This window comes from Haplochromis burtoni, unplaced genomic scaffold, assembly GCF_018398535.1.
Source record: "Haplochromis burtoni strain Fernald_Lab_line unplaced genomic scaffold, NCSU_Asbu1 Contig_136, whole genome shotgun sequence".
Classification (NCBI taxonomy): Eukaryota; Metazoa; Chordata; class Actinopteri; order Cichliformes; family Cichlidae; genus Haplochromis; species Haplochromis burtoni.
Genome location: NW_024582497.1, coordinates 259355 through 281318, shown reverse-complemented (window position 1 = coordinate 281318; position 21964 = coordinate 259355). Strand labels below are relative to the sequence as shown.

Here is a 21964-nt window from a genome sequence, read left to right as displayed (position 1 = left end):
TTGATATATTTTGATGCCAAGTACTTTTTGGGTATATTATATTGGGTAAAAACCACCCGGCGTTAGTAATGGTGTTACTATTTATAGCGATAGTGTTCTAGGGTTAAATGAATGCTTATTCAGGTCAATTTTAATTTGACTTATTTGTAAGTGATCCAGTCGTCTGAAAAGTGTCTCCTCTCTGTTAGTCGAGCCCTTTTTACCATGAACAAGTATCTATGATTGCACCTTAATTTCAGGGAAGCTAAACACAATGCAATTTCACACACCCTGTAGTTGATCCATTGTGGATACATTGTTAAAATAGTATCGCATTAATTAAAATAGGCCAACAAACCTGTCAGCTCTTGTGTGGAGGGTAAAAATCTAACAGAAAAAGAGATTAATGTATTCTGAGAAATCAACTCATAAGCATGTGCAGCACTGAGAGGCTTGCTACGAACATTATCTTGTGGCTACTTTGTGGTGAATCTTTAAAAGAGGGGTTTTAAATTGTGAGGGGAAGGGGCGAGGTCACTAGAGCAGTGGTAAGGTTTAATAACTCACCTCTGTCAGCTGCCTTTAAGTGAGGATCTTCACTGGAAAGACTGCCTGGAGCACCCTGCGTGTCTTTGATCTACAAGCACATAATGGAAGCAGAGAGGGGAGAGAAAACAAGGTCAAAGATCTGCACACTTGTGAGACCTTGGGTATCACCTGCGTTAATGTATAAAGCGACAACAAAGGCGCCCGTGGATGTGTGCGTGTGTAAGACATGAGAAGCTATTTTTTTTTCTTTTTTAAGATCATTTCAACTCAGGTCCATGACTCTAATATACACCTCCCACCAGAGAGAGGAGACACTTGTTTTAAAATACATGGTTCCTCTCTGTGCTCAAAGAGGCTCCCGGGAGCCTCTGCAAGACAGTTTAATGATGAAAGACAACATGTCTGGATGCAAGTGTTTGCTTTCAGATCGCAGGGGAAAAACAGGAAAAAGCCAAAACTATTTTGGGTCTTTAATTTTCTTTTAAAAGATGCCACGTTCATTTCTAAAGATTCAAACCGCGTCGAGGAGCCTCACCTCACGCAAGGTAGGTTTAGATACAGTAATCGCCTAATCCCTCCCAGAATAAATATTTTTGGAGTATTAAGCTGTGGCAGCAAAACATATGAAAAATATGAAATCTCAAAATATTTATGTTTATCTGTAGCTGGGAATCTACCTGAGGTTAGGAAACGTGGATTATTTCAGTCGAGCTGTATTCTGTTGTTGATGCTTGTAGGCATTCTGTATTAAAAAGAACATTTTGCAAAACATGCACTCTTTCTGGAGCTATCATGATGTTGAGGAGGACTAAATATGACAAGATTCCCACATATGGGACGGAGGAAATATAGGTCTGATTTGATGACTTGTCGCATGCTGCATGCTGTCACATTTTTTTCCTTCACTGGAAACCAGACTGTAAACTCAACTGTGCGAGTGAGAGGCGTTGCCAAATGCAGTGTGACTCACCACCTCTGAGGAGAACAAAAACCTGCTTAAGATCACGGTGACATCGCATGCAGTGTTTGCAGTTCCGAATATTTTTGACAGATTGGACTGAATACAAATGTGAAAATTGTCATGCAAGAAAGGGAAAAAAGAAAAAAACCTTAAGAGAACATGTCACCGAGTAACTCTGTTTGACAAGCATTTTAAAGAAACAACACACAACGTTACTCCCATGAAGCTTTGTGAGCTCAGGTTCTGAAATCTTCAAATCTGCCAGGGAATTTGTACTGAACCTATTCGATTGAAATTATGCTATTTTATGTGTTAGAAATCAGCAGGGATAGCATAAAGCAGGATCGACAGACGCAGGAACCTGTATTTTGAAGCCTTGATAACAGCTTTCATCCCACTGCCATCTTTTTTTTTTGTTAGAGCCAAAAGTGACCATATTCAGAGAATATGCTGGAGTGCTAAATTATTTGCTAATGCTTGTGACCTTGGTTAACAAGGTAAGGCTTAAGACATAGATCCCTGCTTATTGCATTTCAGCTACTCCTTTGTTACCGCAGCAGATAGCTCCACATGTTTGATTTAGCAGACTTTTACACAGACACCCTTCCCAAAAGAAGGTTTGGAATTGAACCAGCAGCCTTTCACTTGCATTTAAAGAATGTTCCAAACAGGACATTTATTAAAAAAGGAAAAAAAAAATACAATAGACACTATAGACACAAACATCAACGAGCAACACCTGCACTGGTTAGCAATGTGTTAGCACAGTTAGCACTGTAGCTTCACTGTCGCTAGCAGGTTCTGGGTTTGAACCTTCTGACTGGCAGGGCCTTTCTGCATGGAGTTTGCATGTTCTCCCCTGCACAGGTTTAGTCTGGCATAGCTAAAGCCCCGCCCCCACAGTCCAGTCCAAGCACATGCATATTAGGCTAACTGCTGATTGTGCTATGATGTCAACTATGATGACAACTCGTTAGCTAATGAGTGTGCCGTTTCACACCACAGATAATCCTTCATTCAATCAATCCTTCAAACAACTTTTCGATTAAATGACCTGACATGATCGACCGATTTCATAAACTCAGCAGGTTTGTGTCAACTCAGAAAGCAGTTTCACCATCGACTTCTATAGGACCGGAAGTATTTTTGTAACCACAGCTATCACCATCTGGTGGCCTTTAGACAGAATTCAGGGAGGATTTTAGACACTTCTGCATTAGCATCTATGGGCAATATGGACCCATTCCCTGATGCTAAACTTAATAAGCAGTCAACAAACCTGAAAACAGATGGATTAAAACCATTTATTCTACCATGCTATATTTTGGGTATTTTATCGTGCATTTTCAGAGTCAGCCTCTAGTACCTTTTCGATAAACTGCAGTTCTGGTCAAACATTTCCTACTTTTTTTAAGCCTCTGAGCTGTCAAACTGTGAACATACAAATGCCAGTACAAAAGGAAAAATACAAAAAACAAAGCTGAAATGATAAAAAAAAACAACACAAGGTCAGCCAAGTAGTAGCTCACCCAACTCACCATGAAATGACAAACGCAACACTGATGTTGAGCACACTTTGAACATCCATTAGGTAACCATTGTGTGCACGTTTGATTAAAGTCTGACCAATAACTGTGAACTTTGGACGGACAGGTCGATGGATGGACCAGTCATTTGACTGGATGTGCTAAAAATCCCCAATCTACAAATCCCAATGAAGTGCATCGGTGTTTCAAGGACACAGGAGCTGATGCATTTATTATCAACACATTTACAGCTCACTAAACAGATTACTCATTAAAGTTTTCTCATTATGCTAACAGAAAACATAATTCAAGCACTATTATGTTGCTTTTAGTTGCATACAAATGCAATTTCTAAAGAGTAACAGTTGAAAACACAAACTAGCTGCTTTAAATTATTAATTCTTCTTCGTTCACCTTTTTTCACTCCCTGTGTGTTTATGCACCACTCTGCATTTAATTATGAATTATTATTAATCTCTTGGTCTCTCCCACAGCGTGTCTTTTGTCCTGTCTCCCTCCCCTCACCACTAACCTGTCTCAGCAGATGTCTGCCCCTCCCAGAGCCTGGTTCTGCCGGAGGTTTCTTCCTGTTGAAAGGAAGTTTTTCCTTCCTACTGTCACCAAATGCTTGCTCATATGGGTCACCTGACTGTTTCAGTTTTCTCTGTATTATTGTAGGGTCTTAATGCCTTAAGGTGACTGCTGTTGTGATTTGGTGTTATCTAAATAAATTGGAATTTAATTTCTTAAAATGGTTCAGTATACAAAAAGTGAGGAGAGCTTAAATTTTAGAATTACAATACAAAACATGCTGGCTAGTTACTACAATTAAATATTATGTGGGGACAAAAATAATTTATGCTAGCTTGCTAATATGCAGTATGCAATGTAAATAACATAACATACTGTGCTAGTCAGTAACTTGGTCTAGATGACCAGTGAATATATCCATGTATGCTTTATTTTTATTGAATATATAAAATATATTTCAATCCTTTATCCTTTTCCATTCATTTAAAAATCCAGCTAGTATTGCGGAGTTATAAATAGATACAGTATCTTCATGACAATGGTCAAGGTTCGCCTAACCACAAAGACCTCAACAAGACAAGTTTCCTGCACGTAATGTGGTACTACCACAGGCAAAAATGATGGAAGCTTCACTTCAAGTGCAGTCTTCTCATTCTACCTATCTCTTCACATCCACATCATTCTCCAGTTGTTTGTGTCTGAGAGTGAGACACTGGCAGAGTAAAGCCTTCAAGCAGCCAAATACGCTGCTCTCAGAAATCAGCCGGCACAAGAAAACAGAGGCTTGCTCTTGAAAACTGTCTGCCTTTGAAGGATCTTTATTCTCCGCTCCCCAGCTGCTGGAGATGCGTGTAACTGCTTAGACATACAATGGGTGCATCGCGGGTATTTGTCCACGGAGAGCTGGGCCCAGTAAATGAAAAGAGGGGCACACATACCCAGGAAGCAGCTAATTAATTGACAAGCAGATATTTCGGAATTTATAATCATCAAACAGACTTCATTTTGTTCCCCCACCACCATCCTCGCCAACCCGTTATCCCAGGCGACTTACTTAAGAGACTTATCTTATAAATACAGCCCTAATCAAAATAAATGACTAAAAGCTCTGAGGGAGTTGAAGGCTATACACATTTACATCAGAGGAACTGATGCAATTTAAACAGCCGCCTCAGCACCGCTGAGTTAGGTTCAAATCACAGAGAATCCTAACTTATGTAATACTTCCACTGTTTTTTCTTTTCTTTTCTTTTTTTTTGGTTGTTGTTGTTGCTCAGTTTGGCAGACCTATATTCATGACAGCCAACTAGGAGAGACAGAGCCTCCCTCTATGTGTGTGTGTTACACTGAATTCCCACAGCAGCATTCGTGCGCTGTGAGTGTATCATATTATAAAGATTTTTTTTCTCACATGCTTTTGTGTCTATTTGACTTCACCGTGTGTGTGTTTGTGCTCGGTGCACATCTGTGGGATTGCCCATCTCTCAGCATTGGTTCAATGCTTAATATTCTTCCTTCTGTTTCCTACCGGGTATACATTTCTTGTAAAATGTAGCAGTGAGAGCGTTTTAACAGCCAGTGGCTTACAGGATCATTTACAGCTGGTCATTGACTGTCTGGCTGAGAAGCAGAGTGGCTGATGGATAGATTGTCAAAGTTTCACCTCGGTCCAAGTTTTGATGGAAATGTTATAGCCACAAAGCCCAATATAACAGACTGCACAGACTGTGAAGCCGCAACTCACCGAGTATAAAAGCCCAACAGCTTTCTGTTGATTTAAAGGGAAGCTGTTAGAGAAATTTAATACACCAGCTTCATCTGTACCGAAGTCATGTTTAGGATTAATGTGGAGACAGCAGTGTTTATGACACGACGTGTATCTTTGCACAGGAACCGAGGGGCAACGGCTCAGTGTTTGCACAGCTCCTCTGCCTCTTGACACTGTTGATAACACAAAGTGAACATGACTGCGGCATTTGTAGAATCAGCAGTGTGGAGTAAAGGAGGATCGACGTTGTCACGACTTAGAGTCAGCAAACCCATTTTACCATCCGACCAACCGAAATCAAGTCATTGCACTCTACTGGTAAAATCGGTTGTTTTCATGTGTTGTCTTACAAAGAAGGACCATAAGAAGAAAATAAGAACGTCGGCTCACAGCACATCACAGTTTACAGATTACCGTCCTGTGTGAAGCATAAAAAGAAACAATCTTAATCTTGAGCACAGTTTGGGTGAAGATCCATTAGCTGACTAAACTGTGTTAAGAGTAGTGACTTGTGAATTGTGGGTGGTATGAGCCATGGTACGAGCTCAGTGGTCCATCAGTGAGATGAGCTAAGAAGATGGATTGCTAAATAGAGCATTTTCTGATTTGTCAAATCAAAAGCGCAATCAAATCTTAGAGAAAGTAGCTTCAGTCTTAAAACAAATCCAAATTTCTGCTGGTTGGGCTATGACAACCAATGCAACCTCTTCTCTAAGGATGAGGATATACAGCAAAGATCCTTTGCTATATCCAAAGGCGACTCTAGAAGCCTGGAGATTTGTTGAGATGATAATTCGCAGATCATGCTCGCTGAATTTAGTTTGGTTTCTGTAATTACTATGGAAAACATTTGTGTATCACATTTAAAGCTGAAGATCAAATCAGCACGTTTCATTTACTTTGACCCAACAAGTTATGCACAGTGAACTCAATGCAAAAGCTGCAATCGTGACATTTGCTGAAATCACGTGATTCACACTATTGTTCAGTCTGCTGCCTTATGACTTCGGTGCCCACTAGGTGTCATACCATAACCCTCAGTAACCAGATGTCCTGTTGCTGTAAATTATACATGGAACAAAAATGCTAATTTTATACACAGTTTATAACCTAAATGATGCTGATTCCCTGTTGACATTATGTGGCGCTGAGTTTGATCAAATATTTGACAATTAGATTAAACGCAGCACCAGGGATGCTACTGAAATTTTGTGGGTGGCACCAATTTGCCAAATCCACTAGCACGACCCATAAGATATGAAAGTCTTCATCACGTCGGATGTGTGTGTCAAGTTTCATAACTTCTCAAGCTTTCTTGGCCCCTCAGCAATAACTTCCTCTTTCATGGTGATTCATCATTCCACCAGGTGGAAATGAAAATTCACAACTTTCACAGAGAAGCATCGTCAAGGTCTGAAGTTCATTTAAATCACTTTTGAGGTGGATGTGGTAAACCTCTCTACTTTCAAGGTTAGGCTTAAGACTCTTCTTTATGATAAAGCATCTAGTTAGGGTTGGATCACGTGATCCCGTATCTGCCTTTAGTTATGCTGCAATGGGTCTAGGCTGCTGGGGGCTTCCCATGATGCACTGATTGTTTCTTCATCACCACGCAAGCTTTTTGTTTATACCAGTCAAAGCAGATGGCTGCCTATCCCTATGGCTGGTTCTGCCGGAGGTTGCTTCCTGTTAAAGGGGAGTTTGTCCTTCCCACTGTCACCAAGCGCTTGCTCATGGGGGTTGTCTGATTGTTGGTGTTTTAACTGTACTGTAGTGTCTTTACAATATGAAGCACCCTAAGATGCTGTGATTTGGCGCTACATAAATATAATGGAATTGAATGGCACCTATAAAGAGAGGTTCATCAAAGTATAAAAGGCCTCCTGTCAGCTTTGTGGTAGTCTAACTATTGCTGGCTACTGGTGTATAGGTGTGTTCAGGTAAGGCAAAGGTGAAATTTGTTGAAAGTTACAGCAATTTTGTGCTTTATGGTAAAATATCGAAATCATGCTATTTGATGCAAACTCACTGTTTTCAAGAATAAGTAATCCAACCTCCTTATAGCTTTCCTGACCAAGTTTTAGATGGCTCAGGTCAACCTGCTTAGATCAGTGCATTAAAGTTCAAAACATGTCATTTCCTGTCAGTAGGAATTGCCACTGACTGTTATCAAACATGAAAAGTCTGGTCTAGATTCTACAGTTTAATGATGACTGAACTTCTTTACCCGCACCAAAAATATTAAAGTGCTCTGTCTTTCCGTTCATTCTGTTTAACTTGGCCACATTTTAGGATCTGATGCTGGCAGAATTTAAGAGTAGATCAAGGCAGCACAGGCAGTGTGTGCTGGTGGAAGAGTCCATATGTGTGTCTGAGAGACAGCGTGTGTCCTCTGCGAGAGGTAAAATAATGACAGGCGAGAACGGATGGCTGGTGACGCGGTGACGAGGAAAGTGCCACATATTTTGGGCCTCAGGCTGGGCAGATGTGAAAAAACTTCTTCTCTTTTCCCTTCTTCCCCCCGGTTGCCTTCTCCACTCTTCCTCGCACCACCCCTCCCTGCGACGCTGCTCAAACAAAGGACACAGACGCCCTAAGTGGTTTTCTTTTTCCGATCCCATACGTGTCCGCTGGCGCTTTCGCTCTTCTGTATCTCAAGCTCGCAGCGAGAATAGTGACAGAATGAGTCACGGTGGTTTTTTAACAAGCCAATCTTTTGATTAATTTTAATGGCACTTGCTAACAAAATCTTCTTTCACTGGGAGAGAACGTTCTTATTATCACACGTTAAGTTGTGTTTTTGCATGAGATGAAATTATCTTTGACAGAGAGAAATATTACGATTCCAGATGTGCATTTTGCACCTTTTACTGTGTGAGTCATGCCTTCTGGGAAGTGGCACATAGTGTCGGCACACAGTGTACAAGCTACTGCGATGAACTATTAAAAAGAAAAACGCGGTGCAGAATCCAGAGAATCCAGGTGAGATAACACAGACTATTAAGGTTAGTTAAACCCGCATTTCTCTGCACGTATATATCAGAAGGTGATGGCTATCAGCGCTGAGAAAAACAGCAGCTTGTGCGACGCACTCGCACTTTCAGGTCATGCCAGTTGGCTCCTCAAAAGCGTGACAGCGATGAGATCCAGACAGAACAGGAACAAGAAAGTAAAAGAGCAGAAGGGGAGAACATGGCAGCCAAGAACTACCACTTCAACATCAAACGAATGTTGTCACAACAGAGCAACAGAGCCACCCCTTTTAACTGTGACACCATTCAGCTGCTCATCACGCTGAGCGGGGCAAGGCGGAAAGCTACTGTAAGTCAAGCACAAGCACGGTGTTTATTAAATCAGAGAGCTGGGAGCGGAGAAAAGTGTGCATACTGTCTAAGCGGCGTTAGAAAGGCGGCCTTTTTCTCATCCCTCAATGAAAATGAAAGTTGGGAAGGGAAATGAAGTGTGTCTTCCAATGACGGTAACGGCGACCAGCGAAGCTTGAGAAATATGGTTTTGAGAGCTTGGTGCTGGAGTTTGTAAGAGCCAAAAGAAACAATATATGTGATAATCTAGAGGCATCATTTAATGGTTTCTGATTTCACAGAACGGTGCGGCTTTTTCGAAATCAGAAGGGAGAAACGGGGATGTGAAGGTTGATGACGTAGCCATTTATGTAAATGTGTAAGTTGCTGAAAGAAGCAGTTAAGTTTCTCTATAATCTTTAAGGCGGGTAATCGTATCATTTAGTGCTATAAATGATTCAGCCTGTGGGAAGGGAAAAAAAAACAGATTTTTATCCATATGTTGGCATTTTAGCTAACAGTGTCAGATGGATCAGCAGAAGTTCTGTAGTCATGCTAAATTTTAAAGAAACAGCTAAATGATCAGGAGCCAGACTCTCAGCTGAAAGAACTGTTGTATCTCTGACAGAAGGAAAACGTGAGGCAGGAAAAAAAGAAGAAGTAGGAGTGTCGGGGAGGCAGACCGAAAAGAAAGGCTGTCTCCTAGCGGACGCCGGCGTGCGGGGCTTGTCAGTCGTCATCGCGTGCCACTCTCCTTGTGAAACTGAGGCAATATACCCCATGAAATATTCACCGAAGTTGTTTTTGCTTAAAAAGGAGTGGCGAGGGGAGGGGGTGGCGGGGAGATGAGGAAAATGTGCTACTATAGATAGATGGAGAGTCCCCCAAATGCTTTTGATGTCAAGCTTGCTCAGGCTTTTTTACATGGGGTGCGACGGGGACACCAGCAGGGGGTCCATTAAATGTTCACACAAATGTACCCTTAACAGCACATCAGTCTCCACAGCCTGAGCTCCCAGTCCCCGACATACTCTTCTAATTCTGCTGTAATCTTTATATATCCAAAGCTTTTGCTACTGATTCTTCTTTTTCTTTATTTGCATTGTGATGCTTGATAGATGTGGCACACTGGGAAAACAAGCACTGTTAGTCTATTATGGGTAAATTACATACTGAGGATTTATTGCTTTTAAATATTTCAACTCAAAAACTGTACATTTACTGCCAGTCAAATCAGTGATATCGAACTGCAGTTACCACCAGCTTTAAACACAAGTGTTCTTTCAAATCCAAAACCCAGAAATACAACGAAAACAAAACAAATAAGTAAGAAAGTTGATGTGCGAGCTTTTAGTGGGCTGCACAAATTCCTCCTGAAATGTTATTTACTGTAACTAAGGCCAGCAGTGATGTTGCAATTCTATGAAAAGACAAATGAGGGAAGGTTAACGTCATTTAAAAATGTACAAAAAAACAAAAAAAGACTGAATAATTAGGTCCTAATTAGGCTTAGGAGAGTTGGTGATTCATTAGCCGTGTTTGCTTTCGACGCAGCAAGTGCTGTCACGGCTTTTGTATCTGTGACTACCTCCGTTGCCGGGATGAGCATTGTGCAGGGGACGTAAGCATGGCGTGGAATAACAACATGCCATTAGCTGCTGCAGCTGCTGCGAATGCTTTCAATACAACACAACTGCACACGGTCCCTTTGTGTGTGTGTAATAAGGTCAAGACTGTCAGTTTTGACGTAGCACATTGTATAACACACCCCTCTCCTGATCAGGAGTTTCAATGTGGGCGTCTCAGGAAAATGAAAGAATGGTAACATATGTAGTTGGGTTTTAGATGTATCTGGACAGCGACCGAGAATTATCTGTATTCTGCTGATGCTTAGCCAAGCTGCTGTTTTCAGTTTGAGGGACCTCATGCCGTGATCACACGTCTCTCCATGTTCCTTTTTAACTTGAAGCCGGAGTTTCGGAGTTTCAGATATCACACCCCAGTTGTCCGTGTTCCAGTACTAGCAGAAAAAAGTCAGCTGCAGCAGGTTCATGGAGTTAAGCTGCCCAGGGCTCTGTGTACAAGCCCAGCTCCAAAAAAGTTGTCACGCTGTGTAAAGCGGAATTTATGGTCCAGCAGAGGTAGCACAGGGACGGCCTCTCTGCCAGGTGCAGGCGGGGTACAAAGTATGCCGATGTGTGTGGGCCACTCTTGCTTGTGCTGTTGTTGGTCCGTCAGCCAACCGTGGAGGAAATCGAAGCTATAACATAGAAACAGCTGAAGTGGAACCGAGTGTTAAAAACTATGAAGTGTCCACTGCAGCCACCGTCTCTGCTTTTCCTGCTGCATTTTTTCATCTTTTAAGTTTTTTTGGCGGTTCTCCTGTTCCCAGTGAACTCTGCTGTTGGCCCCTCCCCTCCCCAGGCCCTTTTGTTAACCATTCATCATCCGTAGACCCTTCATCTGCTTCCACCGATGTGCAGTCAGGATCTTGGAGGTCTGAGGATTGTGGTTAAAATGTAAATAAAAGCTAAATTTAATAATGTGCAAATCTCATAAACTCACATTTTGTCAATACCAGAACATAGAAAACATATCAAATGTCCCACTTTCATAAAAAACACCGGCTCATTTCAACTTTAACGGCAACAACACATATTATAAAAAGTTGTGACAGGGCCATGTTTACCACTCTGTAGCATCCTCGCTTCTACTGGCAAACAGTCTGCAAACATCTGGGAACTGAGCGGACCAGCTGCTGGATTTACAGGAGAGGACTGTGTCCCATTCTCGTCTGATCCTACTGTAGGTCTTGATCTCCTTTTTTAAAAATTTTAATTTCATGTTGCTACAACTGGTTTTAGTCAGCAACTTGACACCCGGGGTCTTCTACTATGGAGCCATGCTGTTGTAATAGGACGGTGGTGCTTTTGGATCATGTTTTTTGCATGTCAGAGCCTTTAGCCTGGATTTGTGGATATCGTGGTTAGCTCTGTTCATGCACAGTGATTCCTGGGCCCATGCAGTCGCTTCCGTGAGAGACTCATGCCTGTTTATAAGTGCTGCCCTTACAGCTTACCAGTATGTTTTTTTGGCCACACCTAAAGAGCTGTTTCTAAAGGCTTGGTTTCACTTCTGCAGACTGAGAACGGCCCGAGAGCCTCTCGGACCCCATGCTGTGGCTTCACAGTAGCAGCTTCCAGATGCAAATGCCAGCCCTTTTAGTTGCTTAATTGATGAAGACACATCAAAGGAATAGCCCACACATGTCCATAAAAAAGCTTTTGAGTCAATTGTTCAATTACCTTTTGGTTCCTTGGGGGGAAAAGGTAGCTTCATATTAAATTAGCTGTATTTCCTTAACACTTTCTCCAATTTTGAAGCGAATAGCCTCAAATTAAAGCTGAGAATCTGCACTCCAAGCCCACATTCATTATGTAACTGTAAAACGAATGCTTCGGTAAGCAGCTGAAACTGAGCATATGGCTAGAAGGTAATGGCTGTGACGGAGAGGCTTGATTGCATATTGAAGAGCCGATATGGAAACTCAGATGATTACAGGTAGATCGCAACCTCTTGACAATCTAAGTATCATACTGATGTTTAAGTGGCATACAGAAGCTGTGAGCTTCCAACGGCAAAGCATCTTCATGAAAATGCATTACGAGATCACAATCAGTCCACGCGCACATTTGTAGCGGTTTTTCAGATATCCGCAACGTCACAGCAAGTAAAATACTTTGAGAAAAAACAGTGGAGAGGTCGATAAAGAGTTCCTCTCGCATCTCAAAAAGAGGAAAGAAATCACTTAAACTGTAAATCAGTAGCACAGGAGGACAGTACAGTAAAAAAAAAAAAGTCATTCCTACCTAATAGAGTTCTTGTATGCACATTAGCACCTAAGCACAATGAACAGAAAGCAGCTTGTGCTCATTTAGTAACACACACACACAAAGCTTTTGTGCGCCACATACGGTTGTATTTATAGGTACAACGACAGTTTGTAGGATGGCCTCGACCTTTTGGCTATCACGTGCTCTGTGGCCGTGGCCATGAATAAATATTATAATACCCACTAGAGTACTAAAATCTCAATGTTTATGTAGCTCTTTGTATTCAGTGAAAGGTAACAAACACTCGTCATCTTCAGCATCTTAGGGTTCACAGAAAAATGAACATCTGCATAGCTCGAGGGCCATATCTGGACACTTCTACCAAGCAAGACTCTCAATGTCTGCTTGCCTGCATTGTGGCTGTATAATAGTGAAAGGAAGGGATTGGACTTAATAGAAAGAGAAGCAGGTATAAGAGGTAGGAAACCTTTTCACTCTTAGCCTAGCTGGTCTTTACGTTCGGCTCGTTTTTGCCTTTTCTGGTTATATTGATGCGCCGTGGTTTGTTTTGTTTGAAGCTAATGGCGATCCAGCGAAAGAATGAACAGTAAACAAATAGACAGACTCAAAACTGATTGAATGGGAGCTCACATATATTACAGCCATTCCACGTCCACAGTATAGAACCGCAAAGTTGGGAAGTTGGGAATTCAGTGCTTCCTGAGCACCAAGTGAATCTCGTCTACATGACCATCAGTCTCAGTAAGCATAACGTGTACAAAGACGAATGCGTTGTCAGAGCGACAGGGTTGTTTATTCGCTGTTCGGTAAAGTGCTTCATCATATAAAGCGTTACCGCACCTAGCTGGCATAAAAAATGTATTCATTTGTTATCAGCCATGGAATTCCTTCTTTTATCAGTAATGATAATAGAGTCAATTTTAACATTCAGATAATTGTTACAGGGGTAAAATAAAAGGCTGTTCTGGTAACTTTTATGGCACATCAACTTTTCTGCTAGCAATAATCGTGCAAATAAAATGAATCCATTTTCAGTCTGTATGTGTTTCAATGGTGTTTTAATGAAAAGCGGCGAGGCAGGGGTTTGCCTTATAATTCATATTCTGTGATGGAGCAACACCGAGATAAGCCAGGCGGATGGTGACATGTAATCTGAACCCCACTGTTTTTTTTGGGGGGGGGGGTTGTCTATGGAAATGACTAGCTTCTTATCGGTGGAGTGGGTTATTTGAGCAGATTCTCGCTGTGGCTTAGTGAAGGGACTCAATCACCACTGCCCAGCGATATGCCTCACTTTCGTCCCCCATCATCCCCCCTTCATCTTTTTATCTGAGGAAAGGAAATGAAAGGATGGTATCTGGTACTCTCCGCGTCCTCGGTTTAGGAGATGGAGAGGAGCGGACATTTTCTTTTAGGCTTTAACTCGCTGATGAAAACATGCGGTCTATAAACCTGCGCTCTGAAAAGAAATACACTGGCAATTTATTGACTCTGGATGTGCACCGACTCAAAAAGGAAGTAGTTATGAGGTAATCTGTGGTGTGACAGCTGCATTTATAACTCTGGAGTAATCAAGCTTTTACACATTTTGGTTAAAGGAACACCATTTTTCCTCATTTTCTGATTATCTTCTGGGCTTTTTCTCTTGTCTCCACATTTTTCTTGGAGGTTATTGCACACAGCCACTGGAGATGATGCTTTTGTTTTTCTGTGTACGTGTACAGTATGCGGTTAATGTAGGAAAATGTTTTTTAATTTGCAGGTAGAAATGGGTTTTGGGTGTGGAGAAGAGCAAAAATGGGACAGACAGAAAGGCTTGAGAAGTTTGCAGTCCACAGTAGGTATATAAAGGGAGGGCCCAGTGACAGATGTCAGGGCTCGGTCATGCATCATTTATTAGTCGGTAAATTTCAGGGGAATCACAGCGTTCGCTGGTTTCTCTACAAGAGGCAGAGTAAATGTACCCTGTCCGACTACTTTGGTGAACCTTAAAAGGCGACTCACACTATTTTGCATCCTTGACAGTTTTGTCCTAAACTAGGAGAAACTATTGCAATGCCTTTATGTCAGGCTGGAATTGGACTTCTGTAAAAACACACAACAATTTTGAAGGTTGCAGAGCCTCCAAATCTCACCTCTGTCTCACATCAGAAGAGGTTGTGACAAGAAGCCAGACTGATACAGGAATAAAGCAAGGTTAAGGCTTTACAGCTTAAGTTGGGAGCTCTGTTAGGGCATCATTCGGCACCGTAATGATTCATCTGAATGATAACACCAGCACATTAGCACAAGTATAAAAACCCATGTCTACTGTATGATTTAAAAGCACCAACATTAGTTAACAAGGATTAAACCTGTCGGTGTGACCAAATCTGGTGTATTTACATGACAAATTTAAGTGCTTATGTTAATTAATGTGCGCTGTCCCCTTTAAAGAAACATAACCAAGGAGCTGAGCTGTGTGCCATTAGTTTTACAGGGTTTTAGGGGTACTGGAGGAGAACTTCTAGAGTCCTCCTTGTTCCTGTGAGCTGATAGGAAGGCAACAGTCAGTCAAGTGACAAATAACCACGTAGCCAAGTTATGCAGAAGAGAATCTCTGAACAGATCATACCTTGACGCAGATGGGCTACAGCAGCACGAGACCACACTTGGCTAAGAACAGGAAACTGAGGCTACAGTTTGTACATGCTCACCAAAATTAGAAAATAGAACAAAAAATGTAATCTGGTAAGAAGAGTCTCAATTTCTGCTGCAAAATCCAGCTGCTAGTGTCAGAATTTCATGTAAACAACATAAAAGCATGGATCCATCCTCTCTTGTAACAGTTCGGGCTGGTGTTGGTAGTTTCACGGTGTAGGGGATGTTTTCTATGTGAAGTTCAACACATAGACAACACATCCAAAAAGATATAGTCTGCTGAGTTTTAGTGTAACTGAGACGTAATATACACAATAAAAAGGTAGAATATATATATATATATATATATATTAAGAAAGATGGGAAAAAGATGGCTGATAGAATTAAAAAAAGAGCTCTTACTTTGACAGTGTCGCCTCTCGTCAGGACGTCCCAGAGTGTGCTCTGAAACTTGGAGAGATCCATCCTGTGACCTCTGTCCAACAAAGCCTGGGAGTGAGAGGAAAATCAAAAAGGTGAATCAAAGCGTGACAAACATGAGTCTGAGCACCCGAAAACAGCTTTACAAAGACATTCAATGTGCAACCGTATCATATAAATTAGTTGAAAACAGCCCACATTACCAGCACTCAGTATATGAAGTTCCTAATAAATAAATAAAAAATTCAATATGACGGGCACCGTAAATATGCACATCTCCCCCTAAAGCACATATGCATTCTGACAGACCTCAGGTTGCACACAAGCTGGTAATCTTGCATCTGTTGTGCAGTGTGCCTGGTGGCCCCACAGGTATAGGCTTATAAAAAGTGCCTTACATAACTGATAATAAACTGCACATCATCCATCTCCCATTCAGCTCACCTCCCAATAATCCCCGCTGCCATATCTGCTTATCTATTCAAGTCACCCTCTCATTAAATCAGCTTTTACAGCCAAATGGAAGAAGTTTACTACTCATAGAAGTCAAATACCATTCATCATGAGGAAGGCTGTAGTTATACAGATATAGACTGCATGTTTTAATTCACTGGAGGACAAACGCATCCTTCCTCCTATCTCAATAAACATAGACTCCTGCAGAAATAAATAAATAAATAAATAAAATAAGGTGGGGGGAAAAATTGACAGGCGAATTAATCTGCTGCCTTTTGCCTGCCGAAATGGAAGTCAGTGAGGCGGCGCATACCAGTGGGTGCCCATCAGTCACAAGACCTTGTGCGGGGCCCGAAAACAGCTGAATGTGATGCCACTGCACATTGGGAGGTAAAGGATGGTGACAGAGAAGTTGGTACAGCTTTCAGTGTTTATTCATCTGAAACAGTGTCCCCTGGAAGCCATTTTGGCAGCAATGTATCACAGCAGGCGCTGACCTTTAGATGCTATGCACAATTAAGCTAAGCTAATAAACACAACTGTGGATCTGGACTCGTGGAACGGAAGGCAGGTGGCTGTGAATCACGCTGGACACGTGAATGGCATAAAGCTCACTTGGGTGGTGTTTTCAGAGCGAAAACTGAAATGTGTTTGTTATGGAGGAAATGAGCTGAATTTCGAGCTTTGTCTGGTGCTGTAGAGGCTTTCTGATGCTCCGGGTGGCCTCTACGCAGAGTACAGAATTGTCCACGCGCTCAACTGAAGCAGTCCTTCGCTAAAACAACATACAGTAACCTTGCCTTGACAGCTTAGTTAGTTAGTTAAGGTTTTAGTTAATGGTTCTTGTAAGAACTGCATTGGGCTGTCTAGACATTAGTATTGTGTAAGAAAAGGAAACTTGGCAAGTCTTTTTTTTCTCTCAACTTTTTGGCTTCAATAATATTCATATTGTCAGTTACCTCATCATATTAACCACGACAAACAGATGTACTGACGAAGTGTACACGTGCAGGAACACAAGTGCCGGACTTTTGCCATTTTCAGAAGTTGCCCTTTCTTGGCACACACCAGGTAATGATCTTCTACAGAAGCATTTTCACCACAGGAAACACTATATTTGATCTACGTGAAAGCGTTTCCTGCAAAGCATGTAAGAGGGGGTGCACCTGCTACCAGATCCCTGGTACAAAATCTGCTTAATATCCAGGTGTGCACATGTAAGAATAGCGCAGGTAGCAGTCAGATTAATTCACAGCACACAATTAGACAAGTGTGTGGACATCATTTTTCCTGCCTCTTACAGGAAAAATGATGTCCACACACTAGGTGGTACTCCTGTCTGAACTAAACACAGTTGAACAGAAAAAATTGCTATCATGTGCAACATGTCTTCTTCTACTTCTTCTTTCAGTTAATCTCTTTAAAGGTAACCACAGCGGATCATCTTCCTCCATCTCACCTTTTCCTCAGCATCCTCCTCTGTCACACCAACTCTCTGCGTGTCCTCCGTCACTATATCCTCAAACCTCCTCTGAGGTCTTCCTCTTTTCCTCCTGCCTGGCAGCTCCACATCCTTTGTTCAATATATCCACTGTCCCTCTTCTGCACATGTCCATCTCAGCGTTGCTTCTCTAACCTTTTCCCCAAACTGCTTGGCCTAAACTGTCCCTCTAATGTACTCATTTCTAATCTTGTCCACTCTGCTTGCTCCCAAAAATCTGAGCATCTTCAGTTCGGCCTCCTGTCTTTCTGTCGGTGCCTCCGTCTCCAAACAACACACGACCTCAGGTCTCACTACCAACTTGTAAATCTTCCCTTTTATCCTGCTATCCTTCTGTCATAAATCATCCTTGACACTCTTCTCCATCCTGGGTGCCTCTCTTCATCACCTCTCTTGTGTGCAGTACATTGCTTTGGATGGTTGACCCTAGGTAATTAAACTCAACCACTGGTACACCTGTCTCCCTCTCATGAACACACACGTTCTGTCTCATTTCTACTGACTTTCATTCCTCTTATCTCCACAGCATACCTCCACCTCTCCAGGCTCTCTTTCACCTGCTTCCTACTATCACTACAGATCACAATGCAATCTGCAAACATAATAGTCCACAGAGACTCCTGTCTGTCTTACCACACACTCCTGTCCTCATACGTGTCCTGCAATACCCTCACATACCTCTCTGCTACTCGTGACCTCCTCACGCAGTACCACAGTTCCTGGCACTCGATCATATGTTTTCTCTAGATCCACAGAAACAGAGCTCAGCTCCTTCTGACCATTTCTATACTTCTCCATCAACTCTCTCAAAGCAAACATCACCTTTAGTGCTCTTTCTCACTCATCGTGACCTTTTTCGCAACCTAGCTTCAACAATCTTTCCCGTATCTTCATGGTAAGGTTCATCAGCTTTATCTCTTTGTAGTTCCTACAGCTCTGCACATCACCCTATTCTTTAAACTCAGTACTAGTACACTTCTTCTCCAATCCTCAGACGTCCTCTCACTCTCCAGGACTGTGTCAAACAATGTGCTCTCTGACCTCTCTCCTACACAGGCATGAGCTACAAGTGAGGTAGAATATTCTGACCTGAGAGTCTTGACATTTTCAGAAGTTCACGTGTAGAAACATCTGGATCCAGGGTTCTCAAAGAGTGAGAGGCCATCGGTAGCTCCCAGTAACAACTTATGAGCCCCATGATTGCATCAAAGTAGGAATGCACATAACATTTATCCGCGCTCTATATGCCATCACGTCGTAGCGCGTAATCAAATTCAGGGAAAGTATCTTTCCACTTCAACACCTTTCCATTAGTCATCACGACAGAGTAACCTTGAAACGTAATAGCGAGACGCCCATTACATTTCCCTCCACCAAATACAGCTGCACAAAGAAATGTAAGATTCATGGTTATGTGAAAATTCGCCAACAGTTCTGAGAAATAAGCTCCACACTTCATATAGTCAAACGAACGCACGGGCTGATGAATCAGTATGCAAAGATATTGCCTTACAAGAGAAAAGAGCTCAAATAACATGGTTACATACTTTGCTATGTTATTTGATAGATCCAGCCGGTCCCAGAAGCACATTTCTACAAATACCATTTATATCTACCTGGCAAGAGAATATTGGGTTTCTAGTCAAAGTTATGAAATGTATCACCTTGCAAATATGTGAAAAGAGCACAAACAAAAAGATGAGACATCCATTACCATGAACCCACACAACTGAAAATATTACCACTCCCACGCCGTATTAGTACATAAGGCATAGAGGATTGTACACATGCATGAGTAGAAAGTCACACAGGTAATAAAGCTGCAGCTACTTTTGTTTATTTGCCTCATGTACGAGTCCTTCTCCCTTCATTTAGGCTTTTATCCTTTGCTCAGTCGGGTACCCGGCAACAAATACACAAACACAGTACGTTGTTCAGACAAAGCAGTACTTACAAGTTAGGCGCCACACCAGCTTCCACAGTTAGCATGGTGAAATTTTCAGCAGTAAGCAATACCACTTAATGTTTTAATTATCATTAAAAAACTGTGTTTGATCATCAAACTTTTATCAGTCACGGAAAACAGTGTCCTCATTTACCCAAAGGCAAGTGCGCAGGTGCAGCATGCAACGTGGGTTTGCTTTGAATCTAAAAAAACACAGCTCAAGGCAGTGAGGGAGCTCTAGAGATTTCTCAGCCTTCTAAGAGGACCAACCCCTCTTTCTCTTTTCTCAGACTGTACATCCTCGATTCCTTTTCGCGTGTTTTTAGCCCTTGCCACTAGAGACGCAGGCGGGGGAGGCGGGGAGAGAGAGGAGTCGGGCAACAGGTATGTAACAAAATGAGACATCCTTGCTTCGGAGCCATCGTTTTAAAAGCAGTGTCAATTAAATGTGACATGTAGCACACAGCTGCATTGTGCTGTTTGCTTTTTCTTTTTTGTGATCGCAGATGTCAGATAGGCACGACAGTGTTTGTGACAGCATATATATATTTAGGCCCACTTTTAATGAAATTCCCAATGCAGCACAAAGTGACAAGAGTGTACAGACACACTTTTTTTTTTTTGGAATCACACACATATACAGTGAAGGGCAGAAAGTCTGACAAGAAAAGACACATCTGAAGTTTGGCTGCAAGCTGGAGTTTAAAAGAGCACTGAGGGCGACTTGAGCTAAGATGGTCACCCTGTCTGCAGAATGAAAACAGCTTCGTGGCCACAACCGCAGGCTTTAAAGGAAATGCAGGCTGAGTTCATGTTTAGCCGAGTGCACGATGTGGGGATTTTGGAGCAGGGGAAGAATGTCAGGGTTTGTCTCTTTAACTCGCTAACAGCTTGTCAAGTATGTAAGCGGAAGCTCTCGGTGTCTGCGGACTAGTTATGTACATCAAACTGCTTCTAAAATATCCTCAATGAGAGAGACACACTGTAGACCCATGGGTGACAAACTCTTTTTATGACGTGGGCCACAAACAGCCCACTTTGAACTTAAACGGGCCGGACTGGTGAAACTCCTGTATAGAAGTTTAACTACACATTTAAAATCCCTGATATATATTAATATAAGATAAAGAAGTGCAGTTCCAGCAAATGAAGGAAATCTGTCAACACAAACAAATAAATGTGTGAAATATGACTTTTTTTATATATATTGAGAGAATCTGAAAATTCTACAGCAGAAAGTGAAAAAACAGGAACTTTTCTGTAATTTCATCTATTACTTCATTACTTTGATGCAGTATGAATGGCAATGGGAGAGCTCCCTAAACCTGTGAAAACACAGTTAAAAGTCCAAAATCTATACCAGGGACATCAAACTAATTTTACATCGTGGGCCACATAACAGATCACTTTGATCTCAAGTCGGTTGGACGAGTGAAATTCCCCCTTTCGATCATAAGGAAGATTAACCACACATTTAATCTCAGAGTTAATATAAGATTTAAGAAGTGCAATTTCAACGGGACGTCACAGTTTTTATACAAGATGATGAGATCGTGCCGGAGTAAATGAACAAAATCTGTCAGCATGACTCTTTTGGCTTTAACTGTAAAAAATCAATAAATACGTAAAATTACAGAAAAACAATCCTGATCGCTCATTGCACAGACTGTGATGTCACTACAAAACAGCTTGCTAATTCACAGAAAATGTTGTTTTTGTACAAAACAATAACAAAAACAGACATTTCTACAATAGATTCTAAAGAACTGGAACTTTTCAGTCATTTAAATGTTTATTTATCACTTCAAATTTTCCAAAGCCACACAGCAGGCCAGATTGGATTCTTTGCTGGGCCAATTCTAGCCCCCGAGCCTTATATTTGACATCCCTGCTGTTGGCTCTTATATACATGTCGGTTGTTTGAGCTCCTTGTGCTTTTGGGTACTTTCTTCTTGACACTCGAAATGCAACTTTCTGTTTTGGTTACTACAGGCGTTATGAATAATTGCTGGTGATCCCATTCGACAGAGATGAGCAGGAACGTGGAATAAAGTAGTGAGCAGCAAATTGCCCGAGGCATCGAGAACACCGGTCATCTCAGCCGTTACTGCAGTGTAAGGGTGCACCCCCCCTCCCGTCTCGCCGTTCAATCTGAAGCCCAGATGGGTTTCACTGAAACCTTCCCCCGGAAATAATCAGCTCTGACCATACTGGAACAAGTAAGTCTGGATTCAAAGTTAATTTGGTGATCAGAGATTATTCAGGCAAACCTTGAGTGATTGCATCGCACTGCTCTGTGAAATTACGCTATTATTCTACCCCAGCAGAGGGGGGGAAAGGAAATTCTACACTGTGAAAAAGTTATTGCCTCGCCTTTTGAGAAATAACACAGTTGTGTGGAAGATAAGGTGAAAATGAGTCACAAATATGAATAATTTCGCAATATCAGGCTGAATTTCTTTTTTAAATTTTCAACATTCACTGCATGATCCTCTCTGTTAATCCAAGAAAATGGAAAGGGAATCAAGGGAG

At 41.8% G+C, this 21964-nt stretch overlaps 1 protein-coding gene across 2 annotated transcripts in view; it reads right to left on the bottom strand.

Annotated features, from left to right (window-relative positions):
• The window catches only part of LOC102290923 (glucosidase 2 subunit beta), a 168156-nt gene that overhangs the window by 85939 nt on the left and 60253 nt on the right, over window positions 1-21964 (bottom strand). For both annotated transcript variants that reach the window (XM_042224373.1, XM_005930881.2), the window contains exons 9-10: window positions 15513-15599; window positions 547-616 (exon numbers count right to left, since the gene is read on the bottom strand). In XM_042224373.1, the coding sequence (XP_042080307.1) occupies window positions 547-616; window positions 15513-15599 (157 nt within the window). The remainder of the gene's footprint in view (window positions 1-546; window positions 617-15512; window positions 15600-21964) is intronic.